General features: G+C 32.6%; 1 protein-coding gene across 1 annotated transcript in view; it reads right to left on the bottom strand.

Annotated features, from left to right (window-relative positions):
* Positions 1 to 20602, bottom strand: part of ABCA13 (ATP binding cassette subfamily A member 13) — a 504928-nt gene that overhangs the window by 140470 nt on the left and 343856 nt on the right. The window contains exons 49-52 of the mRNA XM_031957225.1: positions 13693 to 13747; positions 10723 to 10900; positions 8238 to 8353; positions 1699 to 1855 (exon numbers count right to left, since the gene is read on the bottom strand). Coding sequence (XP_031813085.1) covers positions 1699 to 1855; positions 8238 to 8353; positions 10723 to 10900; positions 13693 to 13747 — 506 coding nt within the window. The remainder of the gene's footprint in view (positions 1 to 1698; positions 1856 to 8237; positions 8354 to 10722; positions 10901 to 13692; positions 13748 to 20602) is intronic.

Here is a 20602-nt window from a genome sequence, read left to right on the forward strand (position 1 = left end):
TTTTATGGCATCCTGGGAAAATAATTCAAACTGTCAGTGATACAGACCATGGGTTAAATATGCAGCCTTCAGATCTTAAAGTGAACAACATTCCCAAATGAAGCCTGAACCAGATTCAAATGTAATAGAAAAAATATTTAGCTAAATAAATGAAAATATAATAAAGCAGAAATAATACTACATATTAAAAGTTTTTTATATGTGTCTGACAGAAATACTTATATATGGATTAGTGCCCCCTGTTTTCATTTGAATGCACTAGATAGCAGCAAGGGGAATGGTGATGATGACAGCTTGCATCTACAGAGAGATTTAAAGTTTTCAAAATGCTTTACATATAGGCTCATTTTATCCTCACAACAGACTCTGAGAGGAATGTGTCATTATTATATCACCACCACCTCACCCATTTTACTGATGGGGAACTTGAGGCAAAGAAAGGTTTATTTCCTTGCCCCAGTGTCACATAACTACCAAATGTCTAAGGCAGGATTTGAATTCTGGTCTCCTTGTTTACAGATTCAATCCCTATCTACCAGGCCTACTACTAGACAATTCAAGATTATAAATTGCAGAAAATGTCATAATTTATACTAGTAGAGAGAACTTTCTCAGCTTTGAGTTCACTACTCCTATCAAATCCCAGTTCCAGTTCCTTTTTTACAGATGGAAAAACTAAAGCCTGGAAATCAGATGTGAATTTTTTCTTAAATCACCAGTAAAAGAGGAAGTCAAATCCCAAACCCAAATTTTCTAATTCCAGATTCAATAATTTTTACACAAATTTATCTTCTAAAAAGCCAAAGGATTCACATGAATTGAACAATGAAGGCCAAACCAAGCAAGAGAAAAGATGTAAAGCTTCCACCTCAAAGGAAAAAAAAAAATGCTCATGCATCAGCATATTGTTTTAGTGTTTTCTCCTAAGTAAATTTTTTTTCCTCTCTAATCCTGGTGAGAATCAATCTGGAGCAAGCCTGGTCTAGAGGCCTAAGCATGATGATAAATGAAAGGAGCCGGCTAAGGGCAGTGAACAAAGTTCATCCTCTACCAGAGGAAACTTCCCAGCTGCTAGCAGCCAAAGGTGGCCACTAACAAAGAAATTTTATTTTTATGCATCCTTTCAAAAACGACATCACAAAGCCCTTGACAAGAGCATGAGGGAAATATTAAATATATGTCAAAAAATTCTATAAAGTTATGAAATCTGGACCCTGGAATGCCTGGGGCTTTTGGGAAGGTATTGCCCAAATGCAGCATGCTGTTAGAGCATCTGCATCTGAGATGATTCTATTCTTCTCTATATATGTTTTCTGAATATTCCAAAGAATTTTATGCTAGCTCGATCCTCCCTCCATTTCTTCATCTAACAAAGGAAGAATCAGGCATGTCTCCATGGAAATTTCTCAGGGATAAGTATAAACAGGTAGAAAAGTGAAATGCTGACCACAATTACATGGATTCAAGTCCTGTTTCTTAGGCATGTTTTATGGGATCCTAGGAAAATAATTCAAACTGTCAGTGATCCAGACCATGGAACAAACATGTAGCTCTCAGACCTTTTCTCTTAAGTAAAATCTAAGTAAAAAAAAATATTTTCCAAAAGTCTCTGTGGTTTCAGAGTCACCATTCTATTAACATTTACTTTGGAAATTAATCTGGTCTCTACCAACCTGTGGGAAATTTAGATTCACTAACCTGTGCTTTGGAGATGACAGCAAGTAATCTCGGCATTATTGTCATTAACATGGTGCAAAGACCAAAGATAAAGTTTAAAGAGATGTAAGAGATGAAAGCCACATCAGAACTGGAAAAGATTCGGGAGAGAAGATACATCCATGGTAGAGTTGCATAACTACAAAAGAAAATGGACAATATAATTATTTAATAATTATTACTGTTCTATTATAAAATTTTTATAACTAACCTATATATAAATTATATCTATGGTTCCAGTGATGTAGGAAATTCTTAGATTGTGAATTATTTCATAAACATAAATCTGCAGCTTCATCAAAGACTTACATTTTAGTGAGGCAAAGAAAGATTAAGTGACATACTCATTAAGAAAATATATGTCAGAGGCAGGACTGGGAACCAGGTCTTCTTGACATTAAAGTCACCTTCTATTATTATAAAGTTGTCTCTCTTTATGTTAGTTATCAACATATAAATATACATATATAAAATATTATTTATATAACAGAATATTATAAACTTCACATAAAATAGTTAACTACTCCTTTTATCAAATAAAAGAGAAACCCATCTCTAGCATTACCCACAAGTCCCTGAAATCTAAATTTATATACAGGATAACAGCAATAAAGGTTTAAAAGATTCATATTGAAATCTAATCGTGCTATTCTCTAGAAAATTTTCCCTAACAAGAGCTAGGAAAGTGTTCAATAAGTACTTAATATAAACAGGTTTTAAAATAATAACAATAACTTCTTGAATGAGCCAAGAATCTGGAATCCTGGTTTTACATGGCTTTTCCCACTTTTTTTTTTTTTTTTTTTTTTTGCTATTTCTGAACTATTTCAGCCAGTTATAGGATGCTGACATTTATAACTATTCTCCTTCAGAATTCCACCTGAGGAATCAGTGACTTTAACTTTGAAAACATTACATTTTCTTAAGAGTTCCAGATAGCAGTTCTCCCTTTTCCTTCAACAGCAAGCCCTCACATCTACCCACCCACTTATGCACAAGATAATAGTACTCTTAGGATAAGTTTGTCATTTTTATCATTGAGTGATTTATTGCTTTAGCCTGCACAATCTCAGTGTGATTTAAATGACTGAGGTTTTCCTAATGTTTTGCCCATCCCTGAAAATGATGATAGTACAACATGAAGCAAATGATCACAAATCCTTAAGAGCTGCCAAGGATAAAGACTTCTTAGAGATTCCCTGTATTTTAAAAACATCCATTATGTTCTGAATTCATTCATCAGTCACACTGTGGCATTCATACATTTCAAAAAATAACAAGCAAAAATGTCACAGATGAAGTTGTATGGATCTTTTGTAAATGACATGTAGTATCCATCAACTTCATAACTGAAGTTGCTTCCTTATAAGGCAGTCTTAGAGAACAGATAATGTAACTCCTATGCATAAAAAAGAAATCACATTAGGAAACAAGATAAAAATGTTCACTCACTTATAATACCTATATCAGGACTTTTAGATAAATAGGAATGTAAACACTACTGTCTGAAATGGAAGCATATATACATAATGATATTTCCAGAAGTGTAAAAGTATAAATTGAATCCAAGCATTTACTAAAACACAGGTGTGGATTGAATTACTCTATGGTTCAAAATTCATTGACTTCCTTCTGCTACTAGGATAAAATACAAACTCCTCTATTTGGCATTAAACTGTTTTATAGCACAGATGTCAAACACGTGGCTGCCGGCTGCTCCCTTCAGAAACCAGATTAAAATGTAATTAGGAAATATTTAACAAAATAAATAACAATACACAAGACTACAGATAGTTTTAATGTATTTTCTTAGTCAATATGGAGTCCACAGGAATCCTTATGTATGGGCTAGTCATCCTCAATTCTATTTGAGTTTGACCCCACTACTTCACAATCTGGGTCCACTTAACTTTCTTATACACTACTCCAATTCATACATTCTGTATTGCGGGCAAAATTGGCTTACAGGGATAGCTAGATAGTGCTGTAGCTATCTACGGCAATATAGGTTCTATAGTCAGAAGGACATGAGTTCAAATCTAGCCTCAGAAACTTAAGCTGTGTAACCTCGAGCAAGTCATTTAATCCTAATTGCCTCTCCAAAAAAGAAAATATTGGTTTGCTAGGTGATCTTAACACACAATGACCTATATCTCCTTTCTATATACATAGTATGTCCACCATATCTGGAATGTGTTCCTTCCTCATTGTTTTTCCTTAGAATCTAGACCCCTCCAGCTTTAATTCATGTCAACTTCCAAAGATTTTCTTGCTTCCCTCCCCTTGTTATTACCCTTATATATATACATATATATATATATATACACACATATATTATATTTACCTTGTGCAAAATTGCATTTCATGTATATGTATGTGATCCAATAGAACAAGAATTGCTTCATTTATACTTTGAATCCTCAGCACTCTTGCACAGCACTTGATATATAACATATAATCAATGATTAATTGATCGGAAAACATATGCAGAATTTTCTAACTACTATCTTAAAACTGAAAATATGTGGAAGGTCAAGAATTTCATTTATTCCATAAACAAACTTAAAAAATAATTTCTACCTTGACAAAGTAGCACCAAGGCACTAAGACCAAAAAGAAAAGGGTTTTGTTCTGAAGGAATTTATAATATTTTTGTTTATGTAAAAAATTTAATTTTAAGGAGTACATAGTCCTGGAATACCCTTAAATAGACTCATGCAGTCAAATACCTACAGTGTACTCAACATGGCGCCCATACCCATCCCCTTTTTTCTTTCTGAGAGAGCCCCTCTGAGGCCCAACTTGCTCTTGAGATGATGTTTTTTTAGTTAAGGACCATCCTTAATAGGACAGTAAGAAAGTTACACATTTTTTGAACCAGGAAGTATTATTAACATCACAATTGTATGATGAAAAACAATTCCCTAATTCCAAAGAATTGCAAACTCCTCTAGTTGACTCTCTGGACATAATAGAGATGCCCAGGCAGCTCTTCACTGAAAAGGATTCTGCTTTGTCCAATCAGCTTCTACAAAAGCAAAACCTCTTCTCCAGAAAGCACAATTCGTAATAAAACATGCAAAACCTGTCACTTCTCTTTTTCTTCTTCTGAAATCACAGAGGACAAGTAGAGGTCATCCTTTTAGAGTCATTCTTTAAAGTGTCTCCTTCTAAGATTAGATGGAAGGATATAGCTATAAACTACAAGCTTTAAATATAGCAGCAGACTTCAGCTCTCCTCTAGTCAGTAAAGGAACTGAAATGTTCCCTCAGCTGAAATACCCTTTCTCCAGTCAATCATCAAAGCGCCGATTTCTCTTCCAGTCAACATGCTCCCAAGAAGGCAATTGAAGAATCACTAGTGCAGTTAGCAATTTCTCTATTGAAGACTAATAACCTTCAATATCTTCTGCCTCTCTGATTAATTCATTAGCTCAGCTTCTTCCCCTATTTCTTTTATATTCTCCTGCAGCTTTTTTCTCTTTTTTTGTCTTCCCTCACCCTATATGTTCCAACATCTCAAATTAGATCCTTCATCAATTACTCATCTTTGCCTTATGAAATAAAACTCAGGAGATAGATTTTCAGTTACACCCCACCATTTCTTGTAACATCTTCCCACAGTCCCCAAAAGCAATTTCATTTATAACTTCACCATTATAAACTCTAAAAATAGATTATGTAAATGAACGTATAAATCACATTACCCTGAAGCTATCATTATGCCAGTTGTTACACTGACTTCAAAAAGGTCTTCTAGTATATTCACCTGAGGAACAGTTCTTTGGACTTCAGAATAATCTGTCTCTCCTTAGTACTATATTGCTTTACTAATTGATTTTATTAATCTTCCACACATAAATGTTATTTATCTTCCCCTTTAACAACCAAAATATTTACAAACAAAGAGGTGGGAGGAGGGAGGCAGTACTTTATATAAATAATCAGTGGAAAGACATTTAACTGTACAGATAGCTTGGACTCAAATTTCATCTGATTTTCACTATCTGTGTGACCCTTCTATTTGCTTATTTATTTGTTTTCATTTATTTATCTATTTCTTTGTTCATTCATTCATTTATTTGTTTGTTTATATTTTCTGGTCTCTACATCTCCATCTATAAAATGAAGGAATAGGTTGAACTAGATGGCCTCCAAAGTCCCTTCCAGCTATACACATATTATTTTTTAATTTGTGAAATATGTTATGATTATATTTCCCTCTAGCAAATAAATTGATTGAGAGAATATTGGAATTAGAAGGGCTCTCATAAAACATCTTCCCCTACATCCCTCTGAATGTGGAAATTCTCCCTTTTAGATGCCTTGTTAGTAGTCAATTAGACCTTACTTGAAATCTTTGCAATGACAAAGATCTCATTAATTTGTGCATCAACCTCTTCAATTATAAAGTAGCTTGAGCTGTAAGAAAGTTGTTGGTTTGGGAATTTGTTTTGTTTTGTTTTTAGTAAGCCAAAATGTGATTCACTGTAGCTTTGAATAATTGGCTTCATTTTATCTTTGATAATACTGGAATATATTATTCTCCTTTTGCACATAAGACTTTTGAAAGTACCTAGATTTCCCCAAAGATATTTCAATAGTTTATTATATAACATGATATTTAGAGTCCTTACCAATTATTTATGATCTGATTTGTCTCATTCTCTGCCCCACCCAACTTAAATATAATATCAGACCAGAATGAGCACAAATATAATATGAAATTGAGAGTCCCCAGTATGCAGCATAAATGACACAAGAGATCTGAAATCCCAGCTCAACAACCCAGGTAATCACCATATGTACTGTTGAAATTCCTTATGAGTAAGTGAATATAATAACACTTTTATTACTTCCCTCCCTAAAAAGACTAATGACAGAAAAATGCAACCAGATATCACAATGGATAGAACTTCACCATACATTCCAGAAATTCTAAGTTTAAATCTGCTCCCAGACTCTTCCTAGATGTATAACTCTGGAAAAGTCCCTTATTTTATTTGCTTCACTTTCCTTATCTGTAAAAATGGGGATAATAACATCTATCTCCCAAAGTTATGGTGAGGATCAAATGAGATAATAATCATTAAGTGCTTAGCATAGTGCTGGGCCCATAGTAAGATATTTTCTTGATCTGATTATATCTGTCCTTTCTAATGATATACTCTGTAGTAGCTTGCAGGTTTCTTTAGTACAACTCTATCATCATACACATGTGGAAACTATGCCTTAGAAAGGTTATATTGCTTATATAATGTCACATAGTAAGAAGCAGAGCCAGTATTCAAACCTACCTCCTCTTACTCTAGACATAATATTCCTTTTACTACACTGAACTTCATTAGGAGTGAAATTAGACTAGAGAGACTCTAAAGTCTTTTCTGATAATTTGTATAGCTGTTGATTTACTAATATATATATGTATATAGAATGTCTAATGTTATATATGTATAGATGCTAGATATTAATTTAAGATCTTATACTCTAGAGAAAAATATGTATCTCACAAATAAAGATAAAATTCTGGCTAATGTCTACAATATAATTATTTATGTCTAACTATAGATGGATGATAGGTAGATTCATGATGGGTGGATAGTTAGATAGTCTTCTTGATCTATGTCTTGACACACATAAATTCAGTTCCCTTACATGTCATAGCATTACCTCCCTGATGTCATGATTCTATTTGATAATGAAAGACAAACAACAGCAACAATAAAAACAACAACAGTTATATAGATGATAGATATACACACATGTGTCTGCATTTATGTATCTGCATATATACATATGTGGATATGTATGTGCATCTACACATATGTGTGTACACATATAAACTGTGTGATTTTCTTATACGTACATACATGTACATACCCTGCATGTGTGTATATATGTGTGTGTGTATACATTTGAATTAGTTCCTATCAACATATTTTATTTGATGATGAAAAGATTGGAAATATAAAATATTCAATCTATTGAGAATCGCTAATCTTCCATTAATTACTGGAAAGTAATTGAGGCATCATTAGGTGATTGTGTCCTATTTGCACTATTTTTTTAAGCAAAAAAAGGCTAGCATTCAGACAAACCCTTACTGGTCACTAATATCAAAAGAAGCAAAGTAGGATATTTGCAACGCATGGAAGTTCATGATGGAAACACCTCCACTACAATTTCAGGGCTAACAATTTTCCTAGTTTGAACACCTAGATTAGTCTCAAAGTGACGATAAGACAGAATCTATTTTATACAGTATAACATTATCAAACAGCTGGAGGGCCTTTCTGAGATCAGGATAACACAGTTCTCATTATGAATGTATCAATTCCTTCCCTCCTCCCACAGAGCATTCATCATCATGCTGGAGCTTGTTTTCTCAATATCTTTACAGAAGCATAATTGCTGGAAGAGAGAGAAAACCATGCACTCAACTGCAAGTTCAAAAAAATCCTAGGGTTTTTCGTTTGCAAGGAACACACCATAATTCCACAGTGGCATTTCCAATCACATACCCGAAAAAGGCCAGCAGGAGGGCAGTGGCTGCCAAGTTCTCTCGGAAAGTGAAGGCTGTTAGCTGGAAAGCAACAATAACTGCAATACTCAGGCTGACTGAAACCAGGTAAAATAGCTTTAAAGGAAAAAAATAGAAAATAGAAAATTAGATGAGTTCTTTATCATTATATACTTATCTTGGAGGGGTCCCTTCATCTTGCATTCATAATATTTTCCTTTCAAGATGTTTTATGCATTAAGGTTATACTCCCAGCTGAATTACTATAATTTTGTATCTGACCTGACCAAAAACATTTAGTAGGTACTGAGTATAATATTTAAGGTACTACATCTTTTAAGAATGCATTATGAACCAAAAAAAAATTACTTAAATTAACAATTAAGTTAAATAATTACATATTTCTTAAGGAATATGTATTATTTAATTTTTAAAAACATTTTGATAAATATCTTTTTTAATATCATATATCACATATGACTAAAGTTATGTTATCAAACTTTACTATACATATGTGTCAATATCATTGATGAGATGACCAAACACCCTTTTCTCATTCATAAAATAAAACCAATATTAAGAATAGAGAATGCATTTTAGTAATGAAGGCTTTTCTTAACACTCAGTATTTTTATATATGCTCAATCTCTTAGAAATAAAAAAAAACAGCATATCCATCAGTTTTTTTTTTAATTATCCTTTCAAATGTTGAAAACATTCATCTGCAAGTTTTTCTGTACTGACTGAGTAAATGGAAGTTAAAATTTTGTACATATTTATTTAGTTGCAATGAAACCAAAGGTCAAATTGAAGAAGTTATTAGACATTAATAAGAAAACACAGTTGTAATAGTTTTATACATGCTTTAAAAGCAAATATAATTTTTCATCTGATCTCACTTTAATTATTCATTCCATGGTTACTATGAAAGCTCCATTGTAAAATAACATAATTTTTCTGGTTCTAAAACACTTCAGGACTAAAAAGAGAACTTAAAAATCACCTAGTGCAATGCTTTCCTTCATTTTATAAGAGGGAATATTGAGTCTACGGATGGTAATTAAATTGCCATGGGGCTTCTCACAGCTCAGATTTTCAGCTAATAATAATAATAATAAGGTAATAAGAGCAAAATTGGATTTTGAACCCAGGATTGGCTCATTCTACTTCCAGATGTTCTTTCCTACTATGAAAAAAAAAAAGTACTTTTTTTTTTTTTTTTTATTACTATCTGTTTTTAAATGACAATGTTTCTTATCTGGCTGTAATTACCAATAGCTATTTTCCCCATAAAGAATGACTGTGCTGCAAAACGCAGAAACTTTTAGGCACAGAATAGAAATCTTTCTTCTGAGAGAAGAGTAGAAGGTTAGGAAGGGATGAGGCAATTTGAAAGTAAGCCTAGAAATGCTTGAGAAGCAAAGCCTCATTTACTTCCCAAGATGACACAGATGCTTGCAAAGATTCTTTTGATCGGATTAGTATAATAAATGTTTAACAACTGGCTCTCTCAGAAGAAGAAAAAAGCATGTGTGGCATGCCTTTAAGTTTAGCATGCATTACTAGCATTTTCACCATCATTTTCTTCATTCTACACAAAGCATAAAACTATAAATCAAGCCCTAAATTGGCAACATCTTCTCATTTCTAAGGTATAGTTATTAATCCAGAAAACTTTAAAATCATCTCTGCTGAATCTGTGTAGGTGATTGCCATCATACCCTCTGATAAAAAGGAAGTAGAAAATAGACAGTCTTTGCAATATGCTTTCAATTTAAGAGTTCAATTAGAAAATGGGGGCAAAATGCATCTTTTCAAGATCCAACTGCCAATTGATTGTTAGGAAATGAGCTTCTTCCTATTATAATAGTAATAAAAACTTAGATTTCTATAATGATTTGAACTTTATTAAGTAATTTCCCTAAAAAAACAACCACCAAAAACAAAAAACCCTGTGAAGTACAAGTACTATTCACCCCAGTTTATAGACAAAGAAAATGAGACTTAGAATAGTGAAATTACAACCCAGGTCACATGGTTTCTAAGTGATAGATGCAAATCCAGGTCTCTTGACTCCTAGTCCAGAGTTTTAAAGAACCATCAGTAAAATTGGAGAAGACAAATCGTGCTGGTGGAAGAATGTATAGCCAGCCATTAGATCCTTCTAAAGTGGAGTTAATTTTAGCTGAAAATCTGAGCTTTAAGAATCCCCATTTCCAAATTCCTGGTGATAAAAAGTGAGAGTCATCATTTTCTTCCTCTATCAAATGAAGGAGTTGAAATAAACAATCTCTATGGTCTTTTCCAACTCTAAATCCTATGAGTCCTTTGGAAACCTACCTATTTATCTGTCAGATACTGAAATAAAACTGTAAATACTCTCCATGAAATTGCACCTTATTTTCTAAATTGTTCTGAGGTTATCGAATCTCCCAACCCACTTAGCCAACTAGCCCATATCCACAAATCCTATTTCAGTAACATACCATATCATAAATGAAATTAGTAAACCAATAGGTCCTATAGCCAAGTCCACTGATGTGCTGCAACCTCTTTGCTCCACATACTCTGTCTTTTACTACAGAACTGCCGATCGATGCCGTGAGGATTGAGAAACCCAGCATAATGCAAAGTGCAACTCCACACTGGCGGACGCTCTCCAGTCTACAACCAAAGTAAAACAATAAGAGCTATATTTAATAAAATAAAGACTTCTGTATGTCATGTCTTTTTACTCATTCATTCCTCATTTCTTCGAAAGTTAAAGTAGAGAAGTGAAAGTAAGCGTAAGGAAGATATCACTATTTCTTTTTTTTTTTTTACTTAATATTAAATCTAGTAACAAATGGAATGGAAATGATTATGATTAATATAATATGTAACATGATATGTAATATTCAGATGGTTTGTGAAGTTCCTTCCAACTCTGAGTTTCTGGGATTTTTATCTATCCTCAAGCAGTACTGTATACCATTACTTGGTACATGAAATTCTGTATGATATTCATATGTATGAGTTCAAAAGTATTTTCAGTAATCATTCATTGATAATACAAGGAAGACATTCCTTAAAATCTAAAAGTTCCTATAACATATACTCAGCTGACTTTACTATAAAAGATTCTAGAGCAATCATATTATTGATACCAACATCAATAACTATGGATAATTAATTGCTAGAAGGAAGCCTAAAATTTGAGGGAAATTATCAGAACGAATGAAAATTTTATGCTGTTACTTAGACCTACAACTCTATGACATGCACCTCAAAATTTAAAGGCAATCATATTTGTTCTTATATGAGAGAGTGACCACTCAATTGCCTGAGAAAAGGCAAACCACTAAACAACTGGGTTTCTTCTCTATATTTTCACTTATTCTTGCCTAGAGGTAGAGAATTTTAAAAAAATCTGAAAAGGAAGAGTTGAAGAGGCCTTGGGATAAAGGTCATCACCTTTTCAAAATTAAATAATATTATTTAAGTTGAAAATATCCTTTAATCTGGAGGTGATAAATAACTATAGTTACTTTTGAGAAAGTCCATCTAAGCAAAAGCTTAGAATCAAAGTATTCACCAAGTAGATAGAAGAGTTTGCTTGAAATGTCATATTCCATAGGAGTTAGGCACAATATTGAAAAACTTTACTTAGCAATGGAAGCATCTTTGAATCATAGCTTGTTAAAGAAATTTTATGGGCCTTTCTTCATATAAGAAGAGAACAGAGAAGTTTACCATTACAAACTCATGAACTATCCTCAGGATATTGGTTTTTCTAAGTAATGTGCTTTCCTGTTAGGATTCTGGAAGTGTGCATCCATTCTTTCTCAGGAATGCTGAATGTATTGCTGGGAGAGTATGATTCAGGTTTACATGAGGATAGTAATATATTTATTATTCTTCTATTTGCTTTATATAAATACCGTGATATTAAAATCATTCTTGTTTTCAACTTATTAAGTACATGCTTATGTTCAAGATGTAATTACATCTTTGTGAATAGATAGGTCTGTATAATTGAAAATCACATTAGTGGGGTTCAATGGTAAGTAGTCTAAGTGTTTTTCTTTACAACACCATTTCTGCTAGGACACAAAGTGGTGGGTTTTTTGTTTTGGTTTGGTTTTTTTTTTGGGGGGGGGGGGATTTAATCACTGTAACAGCAGTCCTCCCTTGGGATCCCAGTTCTTCCAGTGTGAGGAAATACTAACTGAGCAAGTCAGATGGAAGACTGGATGGGCCATAACAGTTGGGTGTTCTATATTATGAATTCCATATATGGATGACATTTTGCATTCATTTTGTTCTAATTAAACAAAAAAAGTCTCTCAACATCTCTATGTCCTCTATGTAATCCCTTTTGCATATATGATTATATTATTACATTAGTACATAAGGTACTAAAGTATCTTATCTCTACTGGAATATAAGTTCCATGAGGTTGTGGATCGTGTTTTACTTAAATTTTGCCTCCCTCTGCCCACAGTACAGGGTTCAGGCAAAGTAAGAACTTAATAAATATTTGATAAATAAAAGAATGAATACATGAACATGTATAACCTCCTACCCATTCTGATTAGTGATAATTTACTTTATCAAGCCAATTCTCACTACTTGACTATGTTTCACATCATCTTCCTGCCATGTCACCATGCTAGATACAACAGTGTACTCTTCCAATGGGACATCCAGCTTCTCTCTGGGATCATGCTCTGTTGAATGGTGAATATTTACTTAATCTAACAGTCACAGTAACAAGCTTGCTGTCATCTTCCCAACATATAGCTAAGAACATACTCTTCATCAGTTTCCTCAAACCCTGCCCAAATTCCACTCTCTTGCTCCACAGCAAACAAATGACTGCTACCAATGCTTCTTGAAGGGGCATATCAATAAAATACTTTATGCTTCCATTCATTATTCCTTTGTATTTATGAGCAAAAGCATGTCCCTCAATACTACATTTGCTTATATGTTGTCTCTTTGTATTAAAATGTAATTCCTTGAGGGCAGGAATCATTTCTCTTTTATATTTGTGTCTTACTCATAATAAAAAACTTAATAAGTGCTTTCTCTTGAGTCATTCATCCATTCATTGTCCATTATCTTTCCTAGTCAGTTTCCTTCTTAGTAGTAATGTTACAAATGCAAAAGTCAATAAGGACCTTCTCTTTTGTCATGAATTTGTTTTTGTTTTTTTACCAGTTAGAAAGACAAATCTATATATCTCATCCAAAATAATCTCCATGTTATAAAATAAATGAGAAAGATATATGATTTATATTTATTGATCTTTAAAGAGTATATATTTCTTAATTTCAAAAATAGCCTATTTGGAAGTAAAGAAAAAAAATCAGAGAAACTTGCTGTTTATTCTCAAAGAAAAGATTTGAAGTCAAAAAGCTACTCCCAAATTCCATCTATTTATGATTTCATTCTACAGTGGTATGTCAACTTACATTTTATCTTCATTTAGTAAGGTCCCTCCATATGGGTGGCTGTACAGTGTTATTCCTATAAAAGAAATAACAAAGTATGAATATCATTGCTGTTATGTGGAATATATATTATTATATTTTATGAGATTATATGTGACAGAAGAGGCAAACCAATATAAATTTTAATATCTCTACTCCTTCCCATTCCCAATATGTGATTCTTATCTGTTTTCTCATAAATTCTCCATATAAGTTCTGCCCAACATGAATGAAGCCTTCCCATTATTTCTTAATGTCCAAGGGTTATCAGAGTAAAACTATGATTGTTCATAAGTCATTAGGAAATTATTAATTCTCCATAAAATCAAAATAAGGAAATACCCTAATCAAATGACATCCAAATTTACTTCATTTTCTCAGGATATAAATTGTGTTCTAAAATCCAATGGAAGAAAACTATTGGATATTAGCAATATTTTGATATAGGCTAACTTTGTCTTGATAACAATAGCATCCTTTTCAAGTTCACCAGGAGCTGATAAATTAATCATCCTTGCGGTATTAAATGGATGATAAATTGTTTAAGGTGTTACCTTTCTAAGGAGATTTGCAAATTAAGTTTGGAGCCAAAAATGATTTAGCACCAAAAAAAATAGACTATAATCCTCAGGGTATTTAGATGCTTTGACAGACTATTGGAGACTTAATGGTGGGGAAAGGAAGGAAAAAAATAAAGGAGGGCTCACACAAATTACACGTGTATTCTATTGTCATATTCACTTTCATATACAAAAGTTACTAAGTCGAAAAAAAGAAAAGAAAGAGTATATGACACAATTGGGAAAAAAAATTGATCCACTCAAAGATCATGAAAATATAAAGTTAAGAGTAGGGGTAAAAAAAAAACCTCAGTAAAACATACATTTCCCAATAAACAAATTTCCTTTTGAAAAAACACATCTAAAAAGAGAGATCTATAACACCTTCTACTTCTCAAGAGTATTCCAGTCAAATGCATGGATGTCTCCAATATCCTATGTAGTATGAATAGATATGCACTGCTTATTCCCCAAAGATTGCATAGAAATGAGCTTCTGAATGACCACAGATAATTTAAAAAATGATGATGATGATCATGATTAGTATGATGATAACTGACAATTTATATAGAACGTTAATCTTTGTAAAACATGTTATATATCATCTTACCAAAGATGATCTTCAACAAATGCTGTGAGTTACATGATATTATTACTCACATATTATATAATGGGAGTAATCTGAAGCTGATTCTGATTCTGAAGCTGAGAATAGCAAAGTGATTTGCCCAGGATCACAAAGCTAATAGCTGACACATAATTTGAAGTCATATTTCATAACTCCAAGTCTAACACTATCCCCTAAGCCATCTACACACTCTAACCTCCAGATTATTTTTCACTCAGAGAAGCTAACACAAACTACTATACTAGAATGGGGGGGGAGGAGGACCAGCTTCTAGCTAAAGATCTCTTGTGTTAGCTAGCTATCAAGAATGGAAGTGACTTCAGTTGAGGATGTAGGAAGAAAGGGTCTTCTCTACTTTAGTATAATGGTGGGTCAGTAGCATTCTTGGCAAGAGCTGGGAGGTATATAAAGCATATATTCCCTTTACTATAAGAGAATAAACCACCTGATCTACACCTGACATGTTATATACTGTTGTACATATGTTATATACTATACTTCTCCATTTTGGAAGGGGGAACCTTAACCTAGAAACTAGAACCAAAATTGAAATTGGTTCTTAGGTATCCAAGGTGAAGGTAGAATGAAATATAGAGAAGTTTAATTTCCCTATTGAGAAGACAGTCAATCTCAGATCAATGGACCCAGTGCAAATGGCAATAGGAGGTAAAGAACAGGTATAGGTGCAGAAAGTTAACTTTCCAAAGATACTTTGATCATTTTTCTGGTGCATTTAGCTCCAGTTGGTATCATCAAAAATATGCTTCATTATTACTGATATTCATGAGATAATGAGAATAAAGGTTTGCATACCAAAAATTTAATTATTTGTGATCCCACAGCAACTGAAAGCTCCTTTGTAAGAAAGTTAAAGCCATTTAGAAACTCCGTAGAGGCACAGAAAGAGTGACCTAAAAGAAAAGGCAAAATACTGAAGAAACCCTGTCCTGTGAGGTAAGAATTTGGGGCTCTACTCTCTACTCAGTTATTCCTTGAGTTTAATACTAAAAAAGTCCCTCATCTTTTCTAGGTTTCTACATATTAAAAGAATGAGAATTGTACTAAATAATCTTCAAGGTCTTTTTAATTCAAATCAATGAATATTTTAAGAATATTATTCTCAAGTTATTAGGACAGGTAATAGAGATACAAAATCCAAAATAATAACAGTGAAGAAGAGAAACAGGAAGAAGAGAGGAAGAAGGGGGGGGGGAAGGAGGAAGAGAAGGAAAAGGAGGAACAGTACAAGGAGGAGAAAAGGAGAAAGAAAAAAGAAAACTAGGAACAGCTCCTGCCTTTATGGAGTTTGCATACTGCCATTTTCCTGGTCACTTTTTAAAGAATGCTTAAGTAGAAATAATAGTTATTTTTCACTGATAATATTAATTAATGGTATATATAATGGAGAGAAAGAAAGAAAATATGCAATGAACTGTTTGTTTGTTTTTTTAATTGTAATGGGCAAGTATTTATTTTGAGAAAGTGTTTCATAGTGGATAGAAAACTGGCCTCAAATTCAGGAAAACCAAGATTCAATAATATATACTGGTTGTGTGATCTTTGAATAAGTGACCTAACCTTTTAATTCCCTAGGTGATTCTCTCAGATTTGAAGTGACAGATAAAGTACCTATCACCCCTGGTAAAGGAAGCTCCTCACTGTTTGCTCTCTATATCAATGAAAACAGAAGTATAGTATACAGGGCACATAACTGTATATATTTGCCTTGCATAAATCACCTTGTAAACATTGAAGTATTATAAAAATGTTAGCTACTATTTTATAAATTTTGGATCATAAGAAGTTGGACTAAGATAAAAAGAACTTCTGACATTCTCTAGTCCAATGCCTTCATTTTAAATAAGTGGAGCTGAAGCAGAGAGAGATCAATGGCACATAATAGGTACTTAATAAATGTTTATTGATTGACTAATTTGTTCAAGGTCATACAACTAGTTAGTGGTTGAGATTCACAACATATCCATAAGATCAGTGCTCAAAATAGAATATAAACATCTTGGAAGCAGGGACTTTTTAGTAGTTTGTTTGAGGTTTTTTCATTGTATCACTTTAACTTAGCACAGTTTTTTGAAGTATAATAAAAATGTGATCAATATTTAGTTAAGTTTAAAAATATATAAAATTATAAAGCAAATAAACACATTTATGTATAAAAATTTAATCTGATCTTCCAACAGCTCTGCAAAGTTAACGATGTGTGTCTCCGTGAAGAAATTTAACAACTGGCATTCAAACTTAGAACATTCTCACTGCAAAAACTGATGTTCTTTCCACTATATAATAGGTTGTATCCTAGCAAAAAATGAAATGCCAGAAAATTCATGACCAACTTACCAACTAGTAGAATTAGTTTTTATTAGTCAGTGGCTAAAGGAAATCACTGAAAAACAGATTTAAGAATAATTTTTTTTTCCTGTTTCATTCAGCATCCACTCCATATTACATTATTCTTTTTCATTCCATTGTGGTATATTGTAATGTGCCAAATAATATTTTATATCATTTTATTATATTTTATGCTCCTACCTATGATTTCATCTGTGTTCCCTAATTTAATGAAAGAATCTCTATATATAATGCAGATGAGCCACTCACTTAACATGTGATTTTAGATTGGAGGTGTGAATGGTTAAGTGCCTAGCTTATGAACATACAATTAATAAGCTTGAGCATGGATCATTTTAACTCCAAGGTTAGACATCTTTTCCCCTTGGCTATGTTTCTTCTCTATATACTGTGTAAAATATTCAATTACTATATTCTGATGAAGCAAAAATATTCTGTCTTCTTTCCATTTCTTTATATTTAAGATCAACAGAGAATAAATAACAATATCATACTATTTCCAAGAACAGTTTGTAATTCCTAAAGAAAAATATACTTTAAGATTTGCTTTTTATAACTGTCATTTGGGAAAATACATTCAGCCTCCCCCCATTTGCATGTTGTTGTTTATTTCTCACCACAAATATAATCAATACTAATTAGATTGCTAAAATAAGACCAAGAGAATAAAATCAGATTTTTGTTACAGTTCATCAAAAGAGCTTAACAATTTAACTTTCTCAAGCACACTTTTTTTTTTCCTGGACCAATTTTTTGAATCCTCTGTTTGGCGTTGAAAGCTGTTCATAACCATGACCCTTCTTATGTTTTACAGTTTTGTTTTATTTTGTTTTGTTTTTTTTCCTTATAAATCATGTTGGGAGAGAAAAATTAGAGGAAAAAGGAAAAACCATGGGAAAGATAAAAAAAAAAGAGAGAGAGAGAAAATAAAAGTGAACATGGCCTGTATTGATTTACATTCAGTCTCCTTAATTCTTTTTCTGTATGCGCATGATATTTTCTGTCCTAAGTCTATTGGGATTGCTCTGGATCACTGAACCACTGAGAAGAACCGAGTCTTTCATAGTTGCTCATTGCACTTCTTGCTGTTATTGTATTCAATGTATTCTTGGTTCTGATTGTTTCACTCAGCATCAGTTCATGTAAACCTTTCCTGGCCTTATAAAGGCCAGGAAACAAGTCAGGAAATAAACAAGCCTCAGCTTGTTTGTTATTTTTTATAGAACAATTAATATTCCATTACCTTCATATACCACAACTTGTTCAGCTATTCCCCAACTGATGGGAATGCATTCATTTTTCAATTCTTTCAAGCACATATTTTTAAAATCCTCTAAAGCATCATAATTATAAACATTTATTAAGCATCTATGATATACAAAGCACTTTGAGGAAAAGGATTATAAAATTTAAATAAGATTATCCTTGCCTTCAAGAGGTTTCTCATCTAGTATAGGTATGACACAAACTAAATGGTTATAATGAATATTACATGATTCAAAAAAAAAATAGGAAAGTTTCAAAAAGCCTGGAGAATTAAGTCTGAGAAAGAAAATGACTGATAGTCATAGGCATTAGAGATGATGATAAACATGTGAATTTTGAAAGTGTGACCTCAAACAAATGGAAGGACAAAGAAAAAGTAGTTTTAGGAGGAAAAATAATACTTACCTTAGTTTGGAACATGATGAATTGGAAGCTTTAGTGGAAGCATACAGGAAGAGATGTCTTGTCAATTACATAAATTTTTAAAAGTTGGGATGTGACTTAGGAGGTTTCAACATTTGTAGAGAGTTAGGGGGATTTCAATTTTTTATGCTGAAGTTTTGTTTATTACTACACTGAATACTTTGAGAGGGTCCATTAATATTTATTTGAAGCCAGATATATCCAGACTGACAAATCTAAAGAACTAATATTTCTTTAAGTTTTTGTTTGACTTCCATTTGAGTTCTTCACAGAGAAAAAAACTTAGAATTACTTCATGAAGTTTTGTATTTCTGAATGTTTCCTCAAAGATAAATAAGAAATAGTAGAAATAAGCAAAAACCCAGATGAGAAATTATTAAGAGGCTAGAAGTAGAAATCACAAAAAAGCAGCTTCATATAAGAATATTTCCTTGCTTTTAAAGGTTAGAATTAGGAGCAAAAATCTAATTTGCAAGATGATCTGGATTGATATTGAGGCTGTATTAAAGAAAATGAACCAATGGAAAACATTCTTTGCTTTGGATCAAGAGACTTGTATTCAGTGTTTTTCTTTTCTGCTTGTTTGCTCTGTTACCCTAGGCAAGGTAGTCATGTTTTCACATCTAGTGTAGAGATAACACCTGCATTATCTACCTCCCATTATCTTTTCAGACAAGTTCTTTGTGAAACTCAAAGTGTTATACAAGTACAAGCTATTAATAATAATTTATGTTAATAGAATTAAGCCTTTGTTGGTCAAATTGTTTTTAGTCATCTTGATTATAAATATATATGTGTGTATATATGTGTGTATATATGTGTGTGTGTATTTGTACATATAGACACACATACACACACACACACACCACATATATATATATATTTGGTGATTTTGGTGATAAAGTCAATATGGAATACTGCTTACAGAATAAAATCTCAAACTCTTTCAATCTGCTCTTTTTATAATGCGAGCATTGTTCTAATATCAGAAATCCACTGGGAAAATGTACTACAAAAGCAGTAGACAATGAGGAAATATGGAGACTAATTTCTAGCTCAATCACTGGATAGTTATGTGACTTCAGACAAGCCCCTTCTCTTCTCTGAGCTTCAGAATTAAAAGTTATAAAATTGTATATACACTTTTCATACCTTATACATTGTTCTGAAATATACAAAAATTATAAGGAGGAGGGACTTCTCTCTGGGGCTAAGGTATCAATAGGTGTATCAACAAGGCCTATATATCACTGTCTTTACAATCCTAACTTAATGTAGTTTTCAGCTTGAAACTTTTATGAAAGAGATCTACCCTCAAGTTCTAGGTTATTTTCAGTAAGCAACTTAACTGACAATTATAGTCTAGCTGTTCTCATTAAGTAGCTCAGTGAACCAAGGGAAATATTTAGTGCTTTAGTGATGACATTATTTAACAAGCACACATATTCACTGATTCACTTAGAAATTTGATCTGTGTTCAATATTATATTTACCATAAATTAATTTAATTCCCTTGATTTGCCTATCCCCTCCAGCTATATCATCCTTTATCTTTCTTCTCTTTCTAGGCTAAACTATTTAAAAAGAGAGACTACAATTGGCCCTTTAACTTCATTTCTGCTCATTCTCTTCTTAATTTACTGTATTC

Source organism: Sarcophilus harrisii, chromosome 1 (genome assembly GCF_902635505.1).
Source record: "Sarcophilus harrisii chromosome 1, mSarHar1.11, whole genome shotgun sequence".
Lineage (NCBI taxonomy): Eukaryota > Metazoa > Chordata > Mammalia > Dasyuromorphia > Dasyuridae > Sarcophilus > Sarcophilus harrisii.